This window comes from Crocodylus siamensis, chromosome 14 (assembly GCF_052110815.1).
Source record: "Crocodylus siamensis isolate JL-2025a chromosome 14, ASM5211081v1, whole genome shotgun sequence".
Lineage (NCBI taxonomy): Eukaryota > Metazoa > Chordata > Crocodylia > Crocodylidae > Crocodylus > Crocodylus siamensis.
Window position 1 is genome coordinate 5,194,024 of NC_143408.1, and position 20,022 is coordinate 5,214,045.

A 20,022-nucleotide genomic window follows, 5' to 3' on the forward strand; every position below is an offset into this window, starting at 1 on the left:
ACGCCCGGCGCGCTTCCGCCCGGCCGGCAGGAATTGACAACAATGAGAACTTTATTGACAGCGGCGCGGAGGCGGGCGGCGGCCGCGGGGCCATGTCGGTGAATTACGCGGCCGGGCTGTCCCCCTACTCGGACAAGGGCAAGTGCGGTCTCCCCGAGGTGAGCGGCCGGCGGTGCAGCACCCACCGCCCCTCCCCCACCTCCAGCCCCGGGGGGGCTGCTGCCCCCTCCCCTCCCCCACCGCCCTTCCCCGCATCGTGGGGTCTGGCCCCACCCCCTTGGGTGCGGCCCCGCCCCCCCATCACCCCTCCTGGGGTCTGGCCCCTTTCCTGCCTTGGCTCTCTCCATCCCCTGCACAGGGGACAGGGCACCTCGGCTCCCCGTGCCCCCACTCTGGCAGGCGCAGGGGGGTACAGCGTTGTGTCAGGGTGCGTCCCCCCCCCATGATCTGGGGTAAGCGCCGCTAGCCCAGCCTGCCACAGGGGTGCTGGAGTGTCCCTCTGGCCCGGGCGCTCCTTGCCCCAGGAATTGGGGGCAGCACAGGTCAGCAGGTCACAGGGGCGGGGGAGGCCTGGGCTCTGCTTCCTGCCTGAGCGGGGGCCAGCACTCACTTGTAGCTGGGGTGTGTGCCCCCCCCACATGCGACATGGCGGGCGTGGGTTGTCAGGCCGGCGGGCAGGGGGCCTCTGCACCGTGACGTCTGTCTCCTTCAGTGGAGCAGGGCCTGTCACCCCAGCGAACCGCTGCTGTCCGTCCAGCCCCACGGAGACTGGCGTTGCCTTTGACGTGTTGCTCAGCAGTGTTGCCCGCGGGCAGTGAGCACTGGGGGCTTTGGTCTGGAGGCCTGGCCTGTCTCTCATGCCATCCTTCCTGCAGGCTGGCAGCATTTATTAGTTGCCTGAGAGGGGCAGGCCTGGGCCTCAGGGGCCCTGAGTTCTTCTTCTGGTTCTGCTGTGGCCAAGTCATATCCCTTAGTAAAGCCTCAGTTTTCCCACCTGTAAAATGGAGGCAAGGAGGGAGGGTATCTATTGTTACCTGATTTGAAGAGAGCAGCAGTGAGAGGGCAAAGTATTTCTCAGCCAGTTGATCACTTGCTGAAACCCAGAGCAGCTCCTTGCCTCTCTGAAGTAGATTGGAAAGGAAGATCTGGATGTCCTGAGTGGGAAGAAGTATCCTCTCTAAGACAATGCTCTTTCCACCCTGTTAAGTGCTGATGCACTTTACCTATCAGCATCATGTAATCTTGTTCTCCATCCTAGGTTTATTCCACAGCTGAAGAGAAATGATGTATTGACTCTTCCTGCACTTGGGGCCATGTGGGAAACTTACTTCTGTCTCCATTTCTTTCCTTCAGATCTTTGATCCTCCGGAGGAGCTGGAGAGGAAAGTGCGTGAGCTAGCCAACCTGATAAGGTGTTCTTCCAACGTGGTGTTTCATACGGGGGCTGGGATCAGCACAGCCGCAGGGATCCCCGACTTCAGGTGAAGGAAGAGAGATCCTGTGTTGTTGAAGCAGAGTGGGATTATGGGTAACATGGCATGCTGAGCGTTAGCTTTTTTCTCCTGGTTGCTATGCGGCTATAAAAAGTGATTTATGTTTGTACTTTGGTTTCACCACCTATAAAATCTCCGTAGTACACAGGCAAGAATTCATGTGGGTGATATCTTGTATTGGAGAAACTGCATGGTTGGCGTAGGCTTTGGGGACACAGTATTCTTGCTTGGCTCTCTGGGAGAGAAGCAGGCAGAGGCATTTTGCAAAAGTTTAGAAAATGCCTTAAGATTTGCAGAGGAAGCAGGCTGTGGGGAGTGGGGGTGTGATGGAAGGTGTCTGGAGTGATAACACTGATGGTGTTTGCTAATGAAACGTGATTTAATCCTGGCAGCATTGCAGGCCCTGGCTTAGTGACTCAGTGGGTTAAGTGCTGTAGGGAAGATGTCCTGTTTCCTCATTAACTTATAGCTGTTGTTTTACTGATTTTTTTTTTTTTTCTTCAAAACGCTTCTCTGTAGCTGTGGGACGTTGGGATATGAAAAGTTTGATTTCCTTCTATGAGCTCTTAGCTGTAGTTTGGTCTCAGATTTGCTACATCGTGGCCCAAATGGGCTGTGATTATGCATTGAAATCCATGGGACATTTCTCTGGTGCTGGCTCTGTGGTAGTAAAACTGTATCCCAGCTTTCACCATCCAGTACAGTTGTCTGGTGTGTGCTGGGTAGTGGGGGAGCCCAGAGAGACTCTGTGAAGCTAGGCGGTTACATCTGAGGTTGTCTCCTAATACTGAGCAGTTTCTCTGTCTCTGGGCTGGTCTGTTCTTTTAAACAGCAGGTGATACCATGCCTTTGGAGACCAGCCTGGGGAGCCTGTGAGCAGGGGTTGGATCTGTGGTGCCCACTGGGGTGATTTCTTGGGGGATTAAGCCTGGTATTTTGCCATAGTTGAGTTTCCCATTGTGGCTGCTCCCTGCTGGTTCCCTTCACTGCTGAGGGCTGTGGCTATAGCCAGATCCATGCATCTCATCCCTCCAGAGAGGGGATTGTGTGTATAAACTGATGCTGTGCAGTTTTCTCTAGATACACCCACTCCCTGGTGATGCGGTGGTGGGTACCCAGAACCTCCGTGTCAGGTGGTTCCCCTGGGCCGCAGGACTCTGCTCTGACAGCAGTGATCCACGCTTAGGTATGAAGGACACTGAAGTTGCCCAAGGGTGTATCACAGCCCAGGCAAGAGCAGGTGTTGCCTTGGTGTGAAAGCACCCAGGAGAGGGGATGTTTTAAGGGGATGTAATTAAAAGCAATGGGATGAAAATGAAGAAAAAACAGTGTGGGCAGGACATAGGGAAGGTCTTGGTCACAGAGGCTCAGTGTATGGGCTGGTGTCTCAGGGAAAGAAGTGGGCGCACTGTTGCTGTGTTCTGCAAAGCATGGGAACAACTTCCTTGTGACGTTATCGAGCCTGCAGTGGGATCAACTGGGTCCCACCAGTCTTATCCCATGTCAAAGCTGCCACGTGGCATGCTGCTCCCTAGGCAGGGGCCTGTGCTGCTGTCCAGGCTGAACCCAGAGATTGCTTAAGCCAGGTCCTAGGAGGTAAACTTTACAGTGGCTTCCTCTAGCTTGCTGCACTGCTCCTGGCAGGCTGCCTCCCAAACCACAAGCAAGGCAGCTATGGCTTTGCAGTGCTGTGGGGGGCTAATTAACTCAGGGGCAAGCTAATCGGCCCAGTCACCACTGTGGTAATTAGCCTGCCTGTGGTTTCTCAGGCAGTCTGCAGGGGTCAGTGGTCTGGGCTTGAGGATGGGTGGGGGCAGTGCATGTTACCTAGTGGTACCTGTGAGGGGGTCGCTTACATGCAGAACTAGGTCAGAAGAGTTGGGCAGGAGGGACACAGGCTTCTGCAGACACCCTCAGCTTTGTTGCTCCTGTTACTCTCATCTGTCTCCATGACAGGCAGGATGCACTGACTTCACGAGACCAAGCGAGCCCTGTGCAGACCCTGCCTCAGGTTACCCTACCCATAGACCCCCCTCCTACCTCATTATCAGCACCCAGCTTTTGCTGCTGATGTGTCCTTGTCCCACTCCTGCTCATTAAACCTAATGACCTCCCTGCCCCATGGCCTGCAGGAGCTCTTGACTGGCGGTTCAGGGCCAGTTGGACCCAGTGGAAGCTGCCTGCCTGCTGGTGCCTTGAGCATCAGCTTTGATTCAGGTCCTTGCTCTTGCCCTGCTCTTTCTCATCCTGTTCAGCGTTAAATTGTAGCCTGCAGTTGCATTAAAAGAAGCACCAAGATTGCTGCTGAAGCCCCACCTCTGTCCTCAATACATCAAGACTAGACAGACCCTGGCAGCAGGTCCTGTTACTTAGCAGCGCTACCCCTTAACGCAGACTGGCCTTGCATCCACAGACTGCTGCCGAGCCCCTGCTCTTTCCATGACCTCTCTCCCTTCTCCTCTGCCGCAGGGGGCCCAATGGCGTCTGGACCATGGAGGAAAAGGGGTTGTCCCCCAAGTTTGACACCACCTTTGAGAATGCCAAGCCCTCCAAGACCCACATGGCACTGCTGGAGCTGCAGAGAGCCGGCATCCTGAAGTTCCTGGTCAGCCAGAACGTGGATGGTCTGCACGTCCGCTCTGGATTCCCACGGTACAGCATCACCCCCTCCATGCCTGGCAGGGCCTGTGACAAGCCCTTTGGCCCCTCATATTGGTGCATTTCTGCAGGCCTGTGCATGGAGGTGCATGTGCAAACCTAGCAGAGCAGGTATCAATGCTTCCCAGCCGTCTTGAGAGGCAAACAAATGCCTGGGGTATGAATTCCTGCAGTGTTAGGGGCAGCGGGGCCTGACCCCGTCTGTGCTGAACCTCTATCTGTCCCTCTGCCGCAGTAGGTATGTGGCAGGGATGTAACTGGGATGCATTTCAGGGGCTAGAAGTAAACTGAATGGATTTTAAAGAGGTGGAGAGGGGGGTGGGAGAAGCTCGGGGGGGAGGATACAACACAGGCCATGTAACACTCTGTCTTGGTAATTCCATGGGGCAGATGAGACTGCCTTCTCCCAGTGCTGCTGCTCTTAAATGAAGCCCTTTTTTGAAGTGCCAGTGACCTGCATAGGATGCCCATGGATTTGATCGAGCCCCTTAAAGGGCAGCGTTAAGTTCTGTAGGGCAACCGGTATCGATGGCTATTGGAAACCTCAAGCATTGCGGGGTCTGGGAGGATGAGGCTTTGGGCAGGCTGCGTTCATCTTTCCACTCCTCCTGCAGGCCAGTGGGGAGGATGGTCCTGGCCAGCTGGTCCTGCCCCTTGGGTCTCTGTGGGGTCAGCCTCCTGAGTGAAACTGGGGGTACATTTCCATTGTCTCAGGCATCTCTCAGCTTAGGCAGCTCGGGTGCTGTGTGTGGCACTGCCCGGGGCAGAGTGCATGGGGGGCCCACGTGGCCTCAGAGGGACTGACCGTTTGCTGGCTGAAGGCTGCACCTTACTGACATGCTTGAGATGCACTCACTTACTCTTGGCACCGAGACTCCGTCTGCATGAGGCCTGGTCCTGGCACACAAAGCCCTGAGATGGAGCATGACGCACGGGGTTATGCCATCACCAGGGACTGCTCAGCTGTTTGAGAAGAGAATGATAAGGAGACCCTCTCCAGCCTGCATATGCTGCTGTTTAGACAGCAGCTGGCTTCCCAGGGCCAGCCTTCCGTACAACGTGGGTATGAATAATGGTCTTTGCTGACTGCCAGCAAAGATGTTGCGTGTAGCCTGCTGGGGACACCAGTCTTACCCTTTCCTCACCTTGTTCAGGCACAGCTGCTCATTCAACTCCCCTGAGCGGAGGTTAGTTAACTTGGGTTTTCTGAAGGAAAATAGCTAAATGCAGTGCCAGCCCTGCCTATTCAGTGACAAAGCTTTGCCTGGAATCCAGATTTGCTGTGTCCTGGTTCTAACAAGGGAACAGATTGGCTCTGAATTAAGCTCCTGCTTCTATGTACATCTGCAGACCCCTCTTAGAAGATCTGTGGATCACTTGATGTGGTTACTTCTTTGCTGTGTCCTGGTTCTAACAAGGGAACAGGGTACGGAGCTGCTCCCCCCAGTCTGTAGCTACCCCCTGAAGGAGCTGAGTCCCTGCACATGTAAAAGTGGAGTCTGAAATGTGTTTTATAGTGTGACAAGAGATGTAAAGCTGTCTCCAGAGGATCCAGCCTTTCCGTTAGCTCCACCTGGGAGTAGAGGCTTTTTTTTTTTTTCCAGGGGAAGCATCAGTGTATTACAAAAATACCCGAGAGCAGAATGGTTGCAGCCCTCAAGACAGAGAGGTTATTTGCTTTGCAAGCCTGCGTGTTTGGAATAAATTATGCTCTCCTCTGCCAGCTTGATCCAAGTAGGAGAATGACAGGAAAGGGGCTGGGAGAAGGGGCTGAAGAAAAGCCATAGAAATGGCTGACATGGTGTTGTCCAAGCAGCCAGCCTTGCTAGGCTGTCTGGGCTTTCTGGAACCTTATGGGGAATCCAAATGCTGTATTTAAGACTTATCCACCCAAGAAAATGCTCCTAAATGCCCAAATGCTCCTAAACAGTGTCTCTGCAGACACTGTTAATCCACATTGAGTGCCTGTGTGCAGTTCAGTTTGGTTTGCTTTGGAGCTGATTTAAGCAAAGCCCCCAAAGGAGCTGGTTATCAGATGAAGGGCTGCAGGTGGTATGTGGTGCTCACTCTCCCTGGATGACAGGAAAGGGAATGTGCTGATTTGTGAGCCCCTGTCGGCTTGGCTTGCTAGCATCCAGAATCTGGACATGGCTTTGGAGGGTGTGTTCCTACACGAGTTCAGCCAGCATGACTTATTTCTCAGCCTCTAGTGATGAGCTTCTCGTTCTCACTGCAGCCGAAGTGAGAGCTCCTGATATCATCTGCAAGTGAGCGACTAATATTTGTTAAAAACCAAATATCAGGGGGAGCACAAAAGTATGTGGAGTTCAAGGATGCTTTAGAGGATGAGTGAGTTAATAGACCAGAGCTGGGAAAAGGTCTCACTTTTCTCACAAGCTGTATTTACGCTTTCCGGAGTTGTTAAGAGGAAACGTTTGCTCTTGGTTTGGAGCACAGATAATCTGGTTCTTTTTCTCGAGTGTCATTGAGTGAAATTTTGCATGTTGGAGTAGCCAAGCAGGACGCTGAGTGCAGCCCTGTGAATGTGTGGCCTCGGTATTATCACCACTTAGCCCAGGAAATGATTTGAATCCCAGTGGTCGGTTTCCAATAACCCAAAGTTCATTTCATTCAAGAGCAATCACTGTTCATCACTAACACCCCCAAAAATGGCAAAGGAGATCAAACAGTAACGATGCCTCGAAAACACTTGGCAAGCCAATAGTTGCTCTTGCCAAGAAAGCTGCAACCTTCCTTCATTTCAGTGTCACCACATTGCAAAACCCAAGCAGTTTGAAGAAGGTATTGAATCAATTTGTCCAGGATAATTTTGTGTCAGGCAGGCAGAAGCAGCAGACTTGGCCGTTACAAACTGTGAGCAAAGATGCTAGAAAAATGGCAGGAAGAGCTAAAAGGATAGTTTCATAGTTTGTAGGGTCGGAAGGGACCTGAACAGATCATCTAGTCCGACCCCCTGCCATGGCAGGAAGGAGTACTGGGGTCAAACGACCCCAGCAAGGTGTTCATCCAGCCTCCTCTTAAAAACCCCCAGTGTAGGAGCCAGCACCGCTTCCCTTGGAAGCTGGTTCCAGACCCTAGCCGCCCTGACTGTGAAGTTGCGCCTCCTGATGTCTAACCTAAACCTGCCCTCTGCCAGCTTGTGACCGTTATTCCTGGTCACTCTTGGTTATGCTCGGGGGAACAGGGACTCCCCAATGCCTGACTAGTTTATAACAGACCACAAGATCCCCCCTCAGCCTTCTCTTGTGGAGGCTGGCTGAACATCATTACCGCAAGGTGGCTGGTTCCCGCATTAGAAATGACTTGTGGGTCACACAGCATTCAAGTGTTCCTGCTAGCTCGTATCTTAGGAGCACCCCAATCACTAGAAGCATATTGCTTCTAACTCGCTGTAGATGCCATTTGAGCCTACAGGAAAATGCAACAGAGGTCTGTGCCACTTGTTCAGACGGTGAAAATGAAAGGGAAAAAGGCCAAACGCTTTTGGGCAGTCACCCTGGCATGCAGCTGTGGAGGGTGTTCTCTGGACCTCGCAAAGGCCCCTCCATTTAGCAGCACTTAAGGCCAGCTGAGCTCCATGTGACTTAACCACACGCTGACATGCTTTGACCCAAGGCCTTGAAGCGTGCGTGTTGTTGAAATTCAATTATTCATCAGCAGTCCCAATCACTCTGCTGGCTGGTTTGAAGAAGTTTGGCGAATGTCTTTGTCATTGATGGTGGCACGTACAGGAAGAGCATGCCTTTACGTTCCATTCGTTCCACCGTAAGCACGGTGCAATTTGTGCAGAGTACACAGGAAGCTTTGATCTAAACAAATCACCTGCGCTTTCCACAACAAAGGGCTCTGCAGAGAGGCGCTGCCAATCTCACAGCCGCAAGGAAGGTGGTTTCTGAGGTGCTCACAGATCAGATAGATGCTACAGCTGTTGGTGAAGGTCTGTCTTGATTCAATTAACAACAAAGAGCTGGAACCACAGGAGGACAGAATCCGATAAATGTCTTCAGATGCTATAGGCCAATTTCATTACTGACCCTAGATAAAAATCAGACGTTTGGGGTCAGAACGGGTGGAGAGAAATGATCAGAGAATGCGGTGGAATTTGAAAGTCCCATTCTTTTAGCAGGTACAACCAGAGAGCCGGTTGTGTCCCCCTTCTCTGAGCTGGACTGTTGTGCCACAGGTTACCCTCTAAGTCAGCAATTCTCAGTCAGGGTGCTGCAGGACCCTGGGTTGCCTTGAGATCCTTTCAGGGGTACGACAGAGTGCTATGCAATATTAGCATTGTTAGGTCTGCAAACATGCTTTGCATGATAAACCAAGAGATTTCAAATAGAGACCCATAACTGTGGATTTTCTGAGTTCTTTGCAACAGAAAAATTGCTCTCTTATTTTTTGGCAAGCACAAAGTGAAAGCTAGGAGCTGATATATTCCAAGGGGGGCCTCAAATCTATCCAGAGGAGCTTTGAGTCTACAAATGTTGAGAACCACTGTTCAAAGGGATGGGGATAAAGCTGTGGTTGACAGGGCAGCTGAATTCTGGCAGTTGCCTCTATAAAGACGTGCTCTCAGTATTGATCTGTTGTCTTTCTGAGTTGCGGTGGGCAAGGAGCTGACAAGGTGAGCGAGTTGAGAATTGTCTTCTGTGTGCACAAGGGCTTGTACCAAAGACTGAGAGTGTGTTGAGAGCCAGCCTAATGCCAGGGGAAGGATACTGGCCTGGAAGGGGGTGATCTGGGTCCTAGTCTCACCTGGGGCAAGGCACATCCCCTCTCCCTGCCCTGGCTCCCCTCTCAGTCTCTCTCTTGTCTGTTCAGGTGGGAAGAGCTCTTGCTGGGTGCATACGTAGGGCACAGGGGGTCTGGGGCTTTAGGCCCTCTCCTGTTTGCATCCCAGTAGCATCTGGAAGGGGAAACTCCTTGTGTCCTATCCCAGAATTGCAAACTTCTCATGTGAAAAATGACTGGGGTGAGGATGGTTCTACAGTGCCCAGCACAGCGGGATCCCAGAGGCGGGAGGGGTTGCAGCAAACTCCACACAAGAAAATATAGCAGCTCACCTGTGGGGTGGCCTCATTGCAAAGAGCCATGCGTGAGATGCTCTCTCCCCTGCCAGCACGGCCCTATCCCCCGCAGCCCAGCAGCCTTCACAGCAGCTAGGAACCGTTCCAGCCTCAGCGACAGGCTGCTCGGGCATCTCATGTCCATGACAACTGCATGCAAGAGCCTGCCATGTCACCGAGGGGTGCCACGGCCTCCCGGGCACACGTTAATCTGTCGTGTCTCCTCCGCAGGGACAAGCTGGCCGAGCTGCACGGGAACATGTTTGTGGAGGAATGTGTGAAATGCGGCAAGTATGTCAGCCCCGCTGCTCCAATGCTCACTTTCCCCATAGTAGGCTGGCAACATGGGCGAGTCTGACGGCTGTGCTAATAGGCACCTCGGCTCCACAGCACATCTCTGGGGCAGGAGGGTTTCGCAGGGGATTGGACGGTGCCATCGCAGTCCTAGAGCAGCAGTAGGCATACGCTTCCCATCAGCACGTGGGCGTCCGGCAGCCAAGCCTGTGAGACTGTACCTTGCGCTGCTGGCTTATGAGTAGATATGTCCAGTACAATCCTAAACGAACACTTCCCCCTTGGTGCTGCGTGGCAGATCAGTTGTGCGCGCCCTTCTGGAGGATCCCCATGGCTCCTGGGCCTGTTAATTAGGTTGTGGCCATCACAATTAGGCTGAAATAGCCCCGGTGCTGCCCTGTTGCAGGGCCTTGGGCTCGTGCTCAGGGCTTAGTAAAAGGGTCACGTTCATTGAGGTTTGGGCTTCCAGAGCCTTAGTTGTAATTTTGAAGTTGTTGCTCAGACTGGGTGGGGGGGAGTGGCCACAGGGAGTCCCCAGGTTTAAAGACAAAGACCTATGTCCATAAAGGTATCAAGCGGCCTCATAACTTGGAATCCGGCCCTGCTCTCCAGTATGACTCTGTTTGCTCCAGGCATCGTGCCGGGGGTGCGTTTAGCCAAAGAGGTGGATCTTTGCCTTCTCCCAGCTGCAAAATGGCAGGATCACCCATTGGTTTTTGCCCTTTGTAGCTTCCTCTGGCTCCTCCATTTCCATGGGCTGAGAGCCGATGGGTGCATTCATCCTGCACCCCTTTCTGCCATCAGCAGGCAGGCGTGAGGACTTGTGTCGCCTTGGAGCCTGACTTGCATCCTCTCTCATTGCATGTGAAGGCAGTACGTGCGGGACACCGTGGTGGGGAGCATGGGCCTCAAGTCGACGGGCAGGCTGTGCAACGTCACTAAAGCGCGTGGTCTCCGTGCCTGTAGGTATGTGCTGCATCACGGGAATGCGATATTCCCTCCCCACCCCCTGCAGGGTCTCCTTGGAGGAGGACATCTTTGGCTGGTGCCCCCTGGCTGCAGCCTGAGCATCTCTGTGGATCCCCTTGGTACATGACTGACTTTTGTGCCCTTGAGATTCCCCGTGTCACGGGGAGTCTGAGGTGGTGCTCGGTACTGAGGTGCGCTGTCCTGTGCTGTTCTCTTTCCAGGGGCAAGCTCATAGACACTATTCTGGACTGGGAAGATTCGCTACCTGACCGGGACCTCAGCCTGGCCGATGAAGCCTGCAGGTAGTGGTGCTCAGAGTGGAAGGCAGGCCCCTGTACTCCTTTCCCCCAGCCCCTCTGCCACATTCAACATCTCGGACACTGCTCCTAGGTCCCGGCATGAAAGGAGCTGTTCAGATACTTGGACTCTGACCTGCCAGTCCCCTGCGACATCACCTTTGCTCTAGGATTTTACCCAGTCAGCCGGGTTGCAGCTGAGCAGCATGAGGATGTGCTGGAAGCCTGTGACACTGCACTGCAAAGGGTCTGAGGGAAATTAAATGCCCTGAGAGTTCCCTCAATAGAGATTCCCTTTCCCTCTTGCCAGGGAGGTGGTAGCTAATCCTTAACCAGCAAACTCTGCCAGTCATGGGGGAAACATTTTTGGCTAGGTAGGATGCCTCTGACTGTACCTTTTCTTACCTGGGCAGGAGGGATTGTTTTCTAGGTCACATTCCCTGCTGTTAATACAACCTCTTGGAAGTACTTTATAGGTTAATGAGCTACACCAAATATTTAGGTCCCCTTGTCCAAGTTTACAGGAGATAAGAATGGGTAAAATAAGGTAAGATAAGGATGGGAGGAAATGAAAGGGCATTTTCCTACCTGTGGGCAGCTGTTCACAGAGCTGTCTCCAAAGACTAGTTCTTTACTGTACGGTGGTAGCACCAGGAGCTACAATCTCACACTGGGATGTTGTCAGGCTTAGTGCTGTACAAACTCAGAAGAAAAAAATCAGCCCTTGTCCCACAAAACAAGTTGGCTCTGGGATCAGACCACTGGGATCAGAGCCTGCTGAGGGCCTTTGAACACTAGTTTCTGTGTGTTGTCTTGGGTTACGGTTTCATCACTTGTGGCCAATTAATTGGGGCTGTGAGGTTGACTTCTGCACCAAGGGAGATGGGTCTGTCATAGGTCTTGGAGATGGGGACTTCTCACAGACGCTGGCTCTGCTCTGCATTAAAGGCTCTACTGGCTGTCTTGACGTTCTTCCCTCAGGAAAGCGGACCTGTCGATCACTCTGGGAACCTCTCTCCAGATCAAACCCAGTGGCAATCTCCCCCTGATCACGAAAAAGAGAGGTGGGAAGCTGGTGATTGTCAATCTCCAAGCTACTAAACATGTGAGTGAGAAGACTTGGTTGGCACGTTGCGTGCAGGGTCTGTCAGATGTAGGTTGACAGCGGCAGCAGCCATCATTCTTGTGTCCGCTTGATTTAATCCTGCAAAAGTGGGTCAGGCCGTCTGCTGCTGGCGCCAGCTAGAAGAGGTGGGCCCACATCAGCGAGGGCCCTGGCTGTGTTCCCATTGCCAGAGACCACAGATCTGGGCCTAAAAATAAATATCTAGAGCGGAGAAGTAAGACCCTGTGTATCTTCTGGTGAATCAAATCCCAGCTGATACAGAGGATTCCTGGGCAGAAAATCCTCGCTGGGAGCAGTGCAGGACATCGAGGGGTTTGTCTGTGCTCAGCTCTGTGTCATGGGCACTGAGCACTGACACTCTCCTATGTGCCCAAGGTTTGTTGAAGTGCCCCATGAAGTGAGGGGTGGGAATGATCCCCCAGGACAGGATTCCTGCCTAGTTGTAGTCTGGATGGACATGTCACGTGGTCCCTGCCCTTCACACTGCTCCCATTCACTGTGGTACCAGGCAGGGAGGCTCCAGGGCCAGGCCAGGCTGTAGGCAGGACAGTAGATCGGACCCAGTACATCACCATTCTTCTGAGCACTGGACGGTGGTAGCAAGGGCCAGGTTCAGTTTAAGGGTTTGATACAAATTCTCCATCTTGGCTCAAGCCCCCACCCCAAAACCTGCAAGCTTGCAAGCTACCAAGGTAGCTTCCCTACTGTAGCAGGGTTTATTAAAGGGGGAATAATAGTCCAAACAAACCATCTCAGGGGGAACTTAAACAGGTAGTAGCCTGCCCCAGCTGACTGTCAACAGCTCATTAAAGCCACTACATCCAGAGTCCTCTCCTAGTCCCAGACAAGGTGCATTTGGAAGGTCACAGGGCCAGGGTTATTTCTACCCTAAGCTTTCCCCTCACTGCCATGGGGGGGTGCCATGTTCATAGTTTCATAGCATGTTGTGCATAGGGGGAAGGGGAGAGCGCAGTTTAGCTCCTGACATCTGTGCTCTGCCTCTTGGCCCCAGGACAGACAAGCCGACCTGCGCATCCATGGTTATGTGGATGAAGTCATGATAAAGCTGATGAAGCACCTGGGTCTGGAGATCCCTGAGTGGAGAGGGCCAGTGGTGGTGGAGAGGGCAGAGCTGGTGAAGCCCGAAGAGCCCCTCAAGTCTGACCCTGATGCTCTTTGTCCAGCCAAGGCTGAATCCCCTTCCCACCACAACGGCATCATGGAGGGGGTCAGTGGGACCTGCCCTGGCCTGGGGCTCGTGCCCAAGTCTCACTGTGACAGTGTGAAACAGGAATGTCCCAGCCCTGTAGCAGCCAAGAGAAGGAAAGCAGAGTCACTGCTCACCTGACACAGACTCTCCTGACTTGTCCCAGCCTGTGCCACTTTTCCTACCAGCTTTTTTTTATACACTTAAAAATATTGTCCCTTTTTATAAGTATTAAACCACCTTGAAATGTGCGTGTGGGCAGCTGCTTCTCCTGCCTCCAGGGGGAACCACTGTCCCACGGGTTTACCGAGCAGGGTGAGCTACTGCTGCATCGTCCTGCCCAGCTGACTCCTGGCCCCCCCCCCCAGTCCATCGAAGGGCTGTGGCAGGCCCAGTGGTGGCTGGTGGACTGTGAGTCAGGAAGGAGGGGAGCTGGACTCCTTGCTGTGGGAGGAACAGCAGGAGACCAAGTTCCCAGGAAAATCAAGGGGGTCAGGGCAGTGGGATCCAGTCCAGTGATGGGTCCAAGCAGCTGGAACCGGGGCGGTTTCCCCCAACCCTATGTTATCTGATGTGAAGTGTGACTGTCCAGAGATGCTGGAGCTGTGTGATGTACTGGTCTGGAGTCTTCAACACCCCCCGCCCCCCTCAGATGCTCACATAACCTCCACATGCACACGCACTGCACACAGGCATGTGTGACTCAGGAGCTGGGAGGCTCCAGGAACTGTATCTCTTGTCACATCCATAGGGAAATGCCTGGGAGGGGTGTGCAGAATACGGGAAAGGGTGGAAGGGCTCGTCCCTGCGTGGGAGCACATTCAGCTGGAGGGAGGCTGGGACGTCAAAGCACTGCTCTGGTCAGGAATAGCAGGTCGCTTTGGGATAAGAGCATCTGCACGTGGTGTCGTCAGGGCTTGCCGTTCCCAGTGTGGGGGAGGCCAAAGCTCCTTCTCGGCTCTGGGGTGCGGTGCCTCTGTCTCTTGCCTTCCTTGGCGAATTGCTGCTTTTGAACGTGCGGCCCTGAGTAAGGCGCTGACGGTTCCCTGCAGTCGCTGGTGGAGCCCAGCTCCCCGCTGCCATGGCCCTTCTTCCCTCTACCCCGCAGACCCCCCTCCCTGTGCGGTCGCTCCTCCAACTCCTGTTCCATCCTTCGGGGTCCCTGCAGGGTGTTACAATCTGGTGGCCGTGCTGGACACCCCCCACTCCAGGCTGTAGTGCAGGCCACAGCAAAGGCTTTTGTTGGCACATTTGTTCATTCGGGGAGATGCTGCAGCTTCATGGGTAGTAGGCTCGTGTTGGCACATGTTGCTGCTGCCTGCCAGGGCTCTCCCAACCCCCACTCCATTGTACTGAGCCAATTTTTAAAGCAATTGCCTGGCCCCGTGAAGACCCTGCCTCGTGACTGCAGCTGAATCTGCCTTTGCAGCACGTGAGAGCTCTCGTGTCTGAAGTTTGAGCCCATGGGGCAACACACATCAAGTCCAGCCACCTCCCTGGCCCCTGGATCCCTCCTGAGATCCCTGGTCCCATGTACCTCGGTGTTTGTGCGTTCCCTGCTGGCCTCAGGGGGTTCTCTGAACCCATGGGCACCAGGACACCATAAGCACAGAGCCAGGGGGAGAGAGGCAGGTGCCTTTCCTGTGATAATCAGATGCAAAGATTGTCCTTTCAAAGGCAGCTTGGGCTCTGCCGGGGCAGGCAGCTGGTCAGTGCAGCTGGCTGATAAGAGACCGGCAGAGATCCACCTGCTATGGGCCTCTGCCTTCTTGCAGCCGCCTGAAACAGGGTGGGCTGCAGAAAGGGCAGGCACCGGGCGGAGGGGACATGGGCTTTCCGTTCCTGCCTGTATTGCAGACCCTCTTGAGGCACTGGAGGAATCAGAGCCGAAGTGCCAGGGACCTTGCCAGGAGGGGCAGCTGAGGGGAGAATACTCTGGACCAAGTGGGCCATGCGTCCGTGGTGCTAGGCCGGCTGGTGCAGGATCTGGGGCTCCAGTAAGGAAGCTGTTGAAACCCTTCTCTGCCTATGGTCAGAGCAGGTGCCCACTTCTCTCCTTGCAGCCCAGCTCGCTCCGGAGAGAATGAGGAGCCCTGATGGAGCACCAAGCCCCAGCAGAGGGAGGATGAGTAGTACCGGGTGCTGCTTAGCAGAGAGCATGTCTCTGCTCATCGCAAGACCGGAGGCTTGGAGAATGGGTGCTGTTTGCCTCACCAAGAGGGAGGAATCAGATCGCAGTCCACAAGTGCCGGGCTCCTGCTGAGGGGAAGGCTGTTGATGTTCCCCGCGTCTGCTGGGAATAGGACAGAAAGCAGCCGGCTTGCACTGCGCGCTGCAGCAGTGGAGAGCCAGGCTGGTCTCAGCAGCTTGGCCAGCATGGGGGACGAGGGGGAAGTCTGGGACCCCATCGTGGGGGCATGTGAGGAGCAGCCGTATTGGGAGCAGCGGCCTCTACGGTTGCATTTCTTGCCCGTCTCCACGCTCCCCTCCAGCAGCCCCGTGTCAAAGCAGAGGCATGTAGGGCACTGACGGCATCTGTCAGACCCAGATTGCCAGAGCCCCAATGAGATCGCTGTCACCCCTGGGGCTGCCTGTCACTTTGCAGCAGACTCACCACCCCTCCTTTCCCTCACACTGGGACGCCGTCCTGCAAGCACAGCTGACCAGAGCCACCGCCAGCCCGAGGGCCGCAATCCACGGGCCGAGTTTGCTAGTTCTCAAGGGGCTGGTGTCACCTGCCGCTGAAGGCAGCAGGCACAGGCCCCCGATCTGGTGCAGGGCTTAGCTTATCAGTGCACCCGCTGCAAAGGGAGTCCTGATCTGGGATAATCCCAGGAGAGCCCAAGCCCCAACGGCCGGGCCTGGTGTCTGTGGTATCCTAGAGAAATGAGGGGCTTGGCTGGCCTGGCCTGCACCCAGGCTGGAGCAGGTACTGGGAGCTGGGGCAGGAGGTGGGGCTGGCAATTAGCTCAGGCTTTCGCCCATGCCTTTCGCTCTTGCTCCTGCCCCTGCCACCTGCTAGCTGGGCAGGCGAGCTGCTCCCTGCTGTGGATGCCCCGATTTCCCTTCAGAGCAGCTGCGTGACTTGCCCAGGGGCACACAGGAGTCAGTGGCAGAGCAGTGAGTCCCCATTGGGGATAGGCCCCTGCCTTGGATGGAGCATGGCAGCCTGGGCACTGCAGCTGGGTCATCCTGATGCCACGGGCTGTGGGCTGGGAAGATGGGCCACCAGCTAGCCAACTCTGCCAATGCCCTGGTCCCACTCTCCGTGTCTGCAGAGAGGAGCTGGTGTGAGCTGCTAGGTGAGCTGGGGCTGGCATCAGGGGCTTCTGGCTTCTACCCTCAGCTGGCCTGACCGTGGGTGAGCTGCTCTGTGTGCTAATGACCATGTCCTAGTTGAGATCAGGACTTGTGGCACTGCGTAGCAGGGGCTTGGGCTGGGCTCCGCACCCAGGAGAGCTCCAGGCCTGATCTGCTACCACGTGACCCCAGTTTTACTCCCTGGGAGCAGAGCCACATGGGGTGGATGACCCTGCCTCACCCTCCTCCCTATTCCAGCCCTGGAGCCTGGCAGAGCCTGCTCTGCTTTCCTGCTTTGCTGGCAAGAGGGGGTGCCAAGGCTTTCCCACCCAGTTGGAGATGGGGCACAGTGGCAGCGCGCTGTGGAAGGGGAGTTGGACAGGGCCTTCCAGCCAGGCGGGCTGGGCTGGTATTTTCCCAGCAGCAGCAAGCAGCGCTGGGACTGTCGATAAGCCTGGCAGCAAGACTCGATACCGATCAGCCCCGCTGGCAGGCTGGGTCATGGCCAGGGACAGCTCTTTGTCTCCCTCGGCTAAAACATGATGGGGTGATAGGGAAAGTTCACAGCACGGCGTGGGCAGTGCAGACGGCAGCTCATCCATGCTGACATTTGGGTCTCACCCTTATCTGGAGGTGTTGTCTCCCTGATCTGCACCCAGCAAACCAGAGCTAATGCTAATTCTGGGGACTTGGCTTCTTCAGCATCAGGATAAGGCCCTGCTCCTTATGTGTAACTAGACAGAAGAGGAAAGGGAGCAGATGGGCAGCCGTGCCCCTTTGAGGTGGGCTTGGACTCATGGAGAGAAACTGAGGCAGAGAAGGGGCAAGTGACCTGCTCCAGGCTGCCGGTGGCAGAGCCATGGCCTCTGGCTCCACAGCCCCTGCTCCGCCCACTAGCCCCTTCCTGTCACCACTCCCATTGCAAGTCCTGGGCCAGGCGCCTGCCTGGTGGAAACCATCAGGGCTTCAGCTGCAGTGTTCGACCCACCCTGTGCTCGCTAGGGGTTGCCCCAGGGCCCGGTTGGGAGCATTTGCCAAAGCCCCCAGCTCATACCCAGGCACCTGCCTTGTCTGTGCTGCAGGGAAGGGGCATCGGCCTCCTGGAGATAGCTAACGCAGGTTAAAACAGCAACAGGGACCGGGTTGGCTCAAGTTAGCTGCTCTGGGTCCAGGCCAGAGGCAGCCCAGGCTGAGTCCAGATGCTGATCCGAGGGAGATGCCAGCTCAGCCAGGGCTGCGCACGCCAGGCGGGCTGAGATCACCAGGTGCTCTGGCTGGACCCGCACACACCTGGCTGTACGCTGCCAGCCCCAGGGCAGCCAGCACCTGAGCACCCCCCCCATGAACCTCCCTCATCCACAGGCCCCTGCTGCTGGGTCCAACCAGAGCTTTGTCTTCTCTTTTCTTTCCCAAACCACCTGGGACTGATGTGATCCCAGGGCTCCAGCAGCTGGAGCTCTCTGTCATCATGAGGCTCTGGACCAGGGGTACCGCTCCTGGCTGCCTAGTGATCCCATCTGCACGCAGCCTAGCCTCCACCAGCCACCCCCACGTTCTCCATTCGTGCCGCCCTTGCCCGCCTCGATCTAGGCTGTCGGTGATCTTTCCTTTGGCAAGTGGAGCTACTGGGACCTGGGTCCCGCTGTGGGACACGCTCGCAATAAAAGGCAGTCCCTGGCCCAGCTGTCCTGGTGTTTATTGTGGGAGCTGTCCCCCATGAGATCGACGCCCCAGCGGACTGGGCGCTGCGCATACAGAGAGCAAGATGCTGCCCTGCCCTGGAGAGCTCACACTAAAGAGACGAGACAGGCAGCAGCGAGAGGGGAGCACGGAGATGGGGAGGGGACTTGCTGAAGGTCGGCAGCAGGGGCAGAAAAGGAACCCAGTGGGTGCCCGGGGCTCCCCGGGGCTGCCTAAGGGCAGGCCTGCACTGCTGGAAACTGGCCCCGCTGCTTGCTCTGGCCTCATGTATGCTAAGGAGGCGGCAAAGCCACTTCCATGCCACCCGGAGTGAGTGCCAATGAGTATGCCCATGGCAAAGCCCAGGTGCAGGGCTGGGCACGTGCTCAGGGCCAGCCTGGCATCCCCTCCAGGGTCTGGCAAGCGTGGAGGAGAAGCGAGTGGGCAGCACGTGCGGGGGGTAGATAAACCATCAGGAGCTGCACAGAGTCTCACGGGTGCAGCCCAGGGGCTGAGGCGGCTCCTTCTCCAGGGGCAGAGCTGGGGGCATCGGGCTCGGCTGGCGGGGGGGCTTGGCCAGCGCGCCGGCTGAAGGAGGGGGTTACCTTGTGCAAGAGTCCCTTGAGCGCCTCCTGGAACTCCCTCCTCACCAGGCAGTAGAGGACGGGATTGAGGCAGCTGTTGGCGTAGGCCAGGCACACGGTGATGGGGAAGACATAGGCCTGGGCAGCATAGAAGGCCTCGGTGAAGGGCACCAGGTTGAACTTGATGAAGATGCCCCAGGCCGTCAGCGCCTGGTTGGGGAGCCAGCAGAGGAAGAAGGTGAGCACCACGACAGTGACCAACTTGGTGACCCGGGACCTCCTGTGGGGGTGGCTGCGGCTCATCTTCATCCGGCTCAAAAAGCGGAGGAGGAGGATGTAGGAGGCCAAGATGATGGCCAAAGGGATGACAAAGCCCAGCAGGACCTTCTGGGTCTGGTACAAGCCCAGCAAGACCTGGGGGTCAATGTCCTCCAGCTCTGGAAACTTGACTAGGCAGAGCTCATCCCCGGAGACCGCATGGGTGGTGGAGAAGACGGCATGTGGCAGGGTAGCAATGGCTGTAGAGACCCAGATGACAGCGCTGGCCAGCTTGGCGTGGCATCGGGAGGCAGAGCCTTGCCTGGCCTTCAGGGAGGACACCACAGAGCAGTAGCGGGCCACGCTCATGGCGGTGAGGAAGAAGACACTGGCGTACATGTTCATGGTGGACACCGAAGACACCAGCTTGCACATGAGCTTGCCAAAGGGCCAGCTGAAGTCCAGGGCCATGTCCACAGCCCAGAAGGGCAAGGTGAGGACAAACTGGAAGTCAGTGGCTGCCAAGTTGAGCACGAAGAACATCATGCTGGACATCTTCCCCCGGCGCCTTGAGCCCAGCAAGAAGAGCACCAGGGCATTGCCCACCACACCCAGGGCACAGATGATGGAGTAGATCACGGCTATGGCAATGCGAGCAGCCTTGGTGCTGTCGGGGGGCAGGAAGGAGCTCAGGTCCCCCAGGCTGTGATTGGAGATGTTTCTGCTGCTGCCAGCGTGGAGTTTCTCCTCCATCCTGCAACAGTCCTGCACAGACGTGCTTGTGCTGGGCTTCTGCTCACCTTCCCTGCAGGAGCCGCGGCATGCTGAGCACGACCCCGGCCGGTGGGGCTCAGCCAGAGAGTGCCAGGGCCCTTGTCCACCTGCACTGTGCCAGACTCGGCTATGAGCTGCTTCCAATAAGTTTCTGATCCGATCTGTCAGCACCGCTGGGTTTTCATCTGGCTGCACGTAGCCCCCTCCCTGCCATGCCTGGCAACAGCACCGGAGCAGCTCTGCTGCTGTCTGATCCCGGGGAATGCTTTCTTCCTTTCATCTCCCATGTGCTCCCTCCC

General features: G+C 55.8%; 2 protein-coding genes across 2 annotated transcripts; one reads left to right on the forward strand and one right to left on the reverse strand.

Annotated features, from left to right (window-relative positions):
• SIRT6 (sirtuin 6) lies at positions 1–13,378 on the forward strand. Its single transcript, XM_090027080.1, has 8 exons — positions 1–158; positions 1,354–1,481; positions 3,963–4,145; positions 9,467–9,526; positions 10,400–10,495; positions 10,720–10,800; positions 11,776–11,899; positions 12,933–13,378. The coding sequence occupies exons 1-8, from the start codon at positions 93–95 to the stop codon at positions 13,266–13,268; spliced, it is 1,074 nt and encodes a 357-aa protein (XP_089883206.1). The 5' UTR covers positions 1–92; the 3' UTR covers positions 13,269–13,378.
• A 5,220-nt stretch (positions 13,379–18,598) lies between these two features.
• LOC149853247 (relaxin-3 receptor 1-like) lies at positions 18,599–19,702 on the reverse strand. The gene has a single exon (XM_090027811.1). It carries the CDS (start codon positions 19,700–19,702, stop codon positions 18,599–18,601), a length of 1,104 nt encoding a protein of 367 aa, XP_089883937.1.
• Positions 19,703–20,022: the final 320 nt, after the last annotated feature.

Bases quoted from the DNA above. Each gene is read 5' to 3' on its own strand.
- LOC149853247 (XM_090027811.1), bottom strand. From the start codon at position 19,702: ATGGAGGAGAAACTCCACGCTGGCAGCAGCAGAAACATCTCCAATCAC.
- SIRT6 (XM_090027080.1), top strand. From the start codon at position 93: ATGTCGGTGAATTACGCGGCCGGGCTGTCCCCCTACTCGGACAAGGGC. The intron at 4,146-9,466 runs GTACAGCATCAC...TCTCCTCCGCAG, and splicing joins GTCCGCTCTGGATTCCCACG to GGACAAGCTGGCCGAGCTGC. The intron at 9,527-10,399 runs GTATGTCAGCCC...TTGCATGTGAAG, and splicing joins GAATGTGTGAAATGCGGCAA to GCAGTACGTGCGGGACACCG.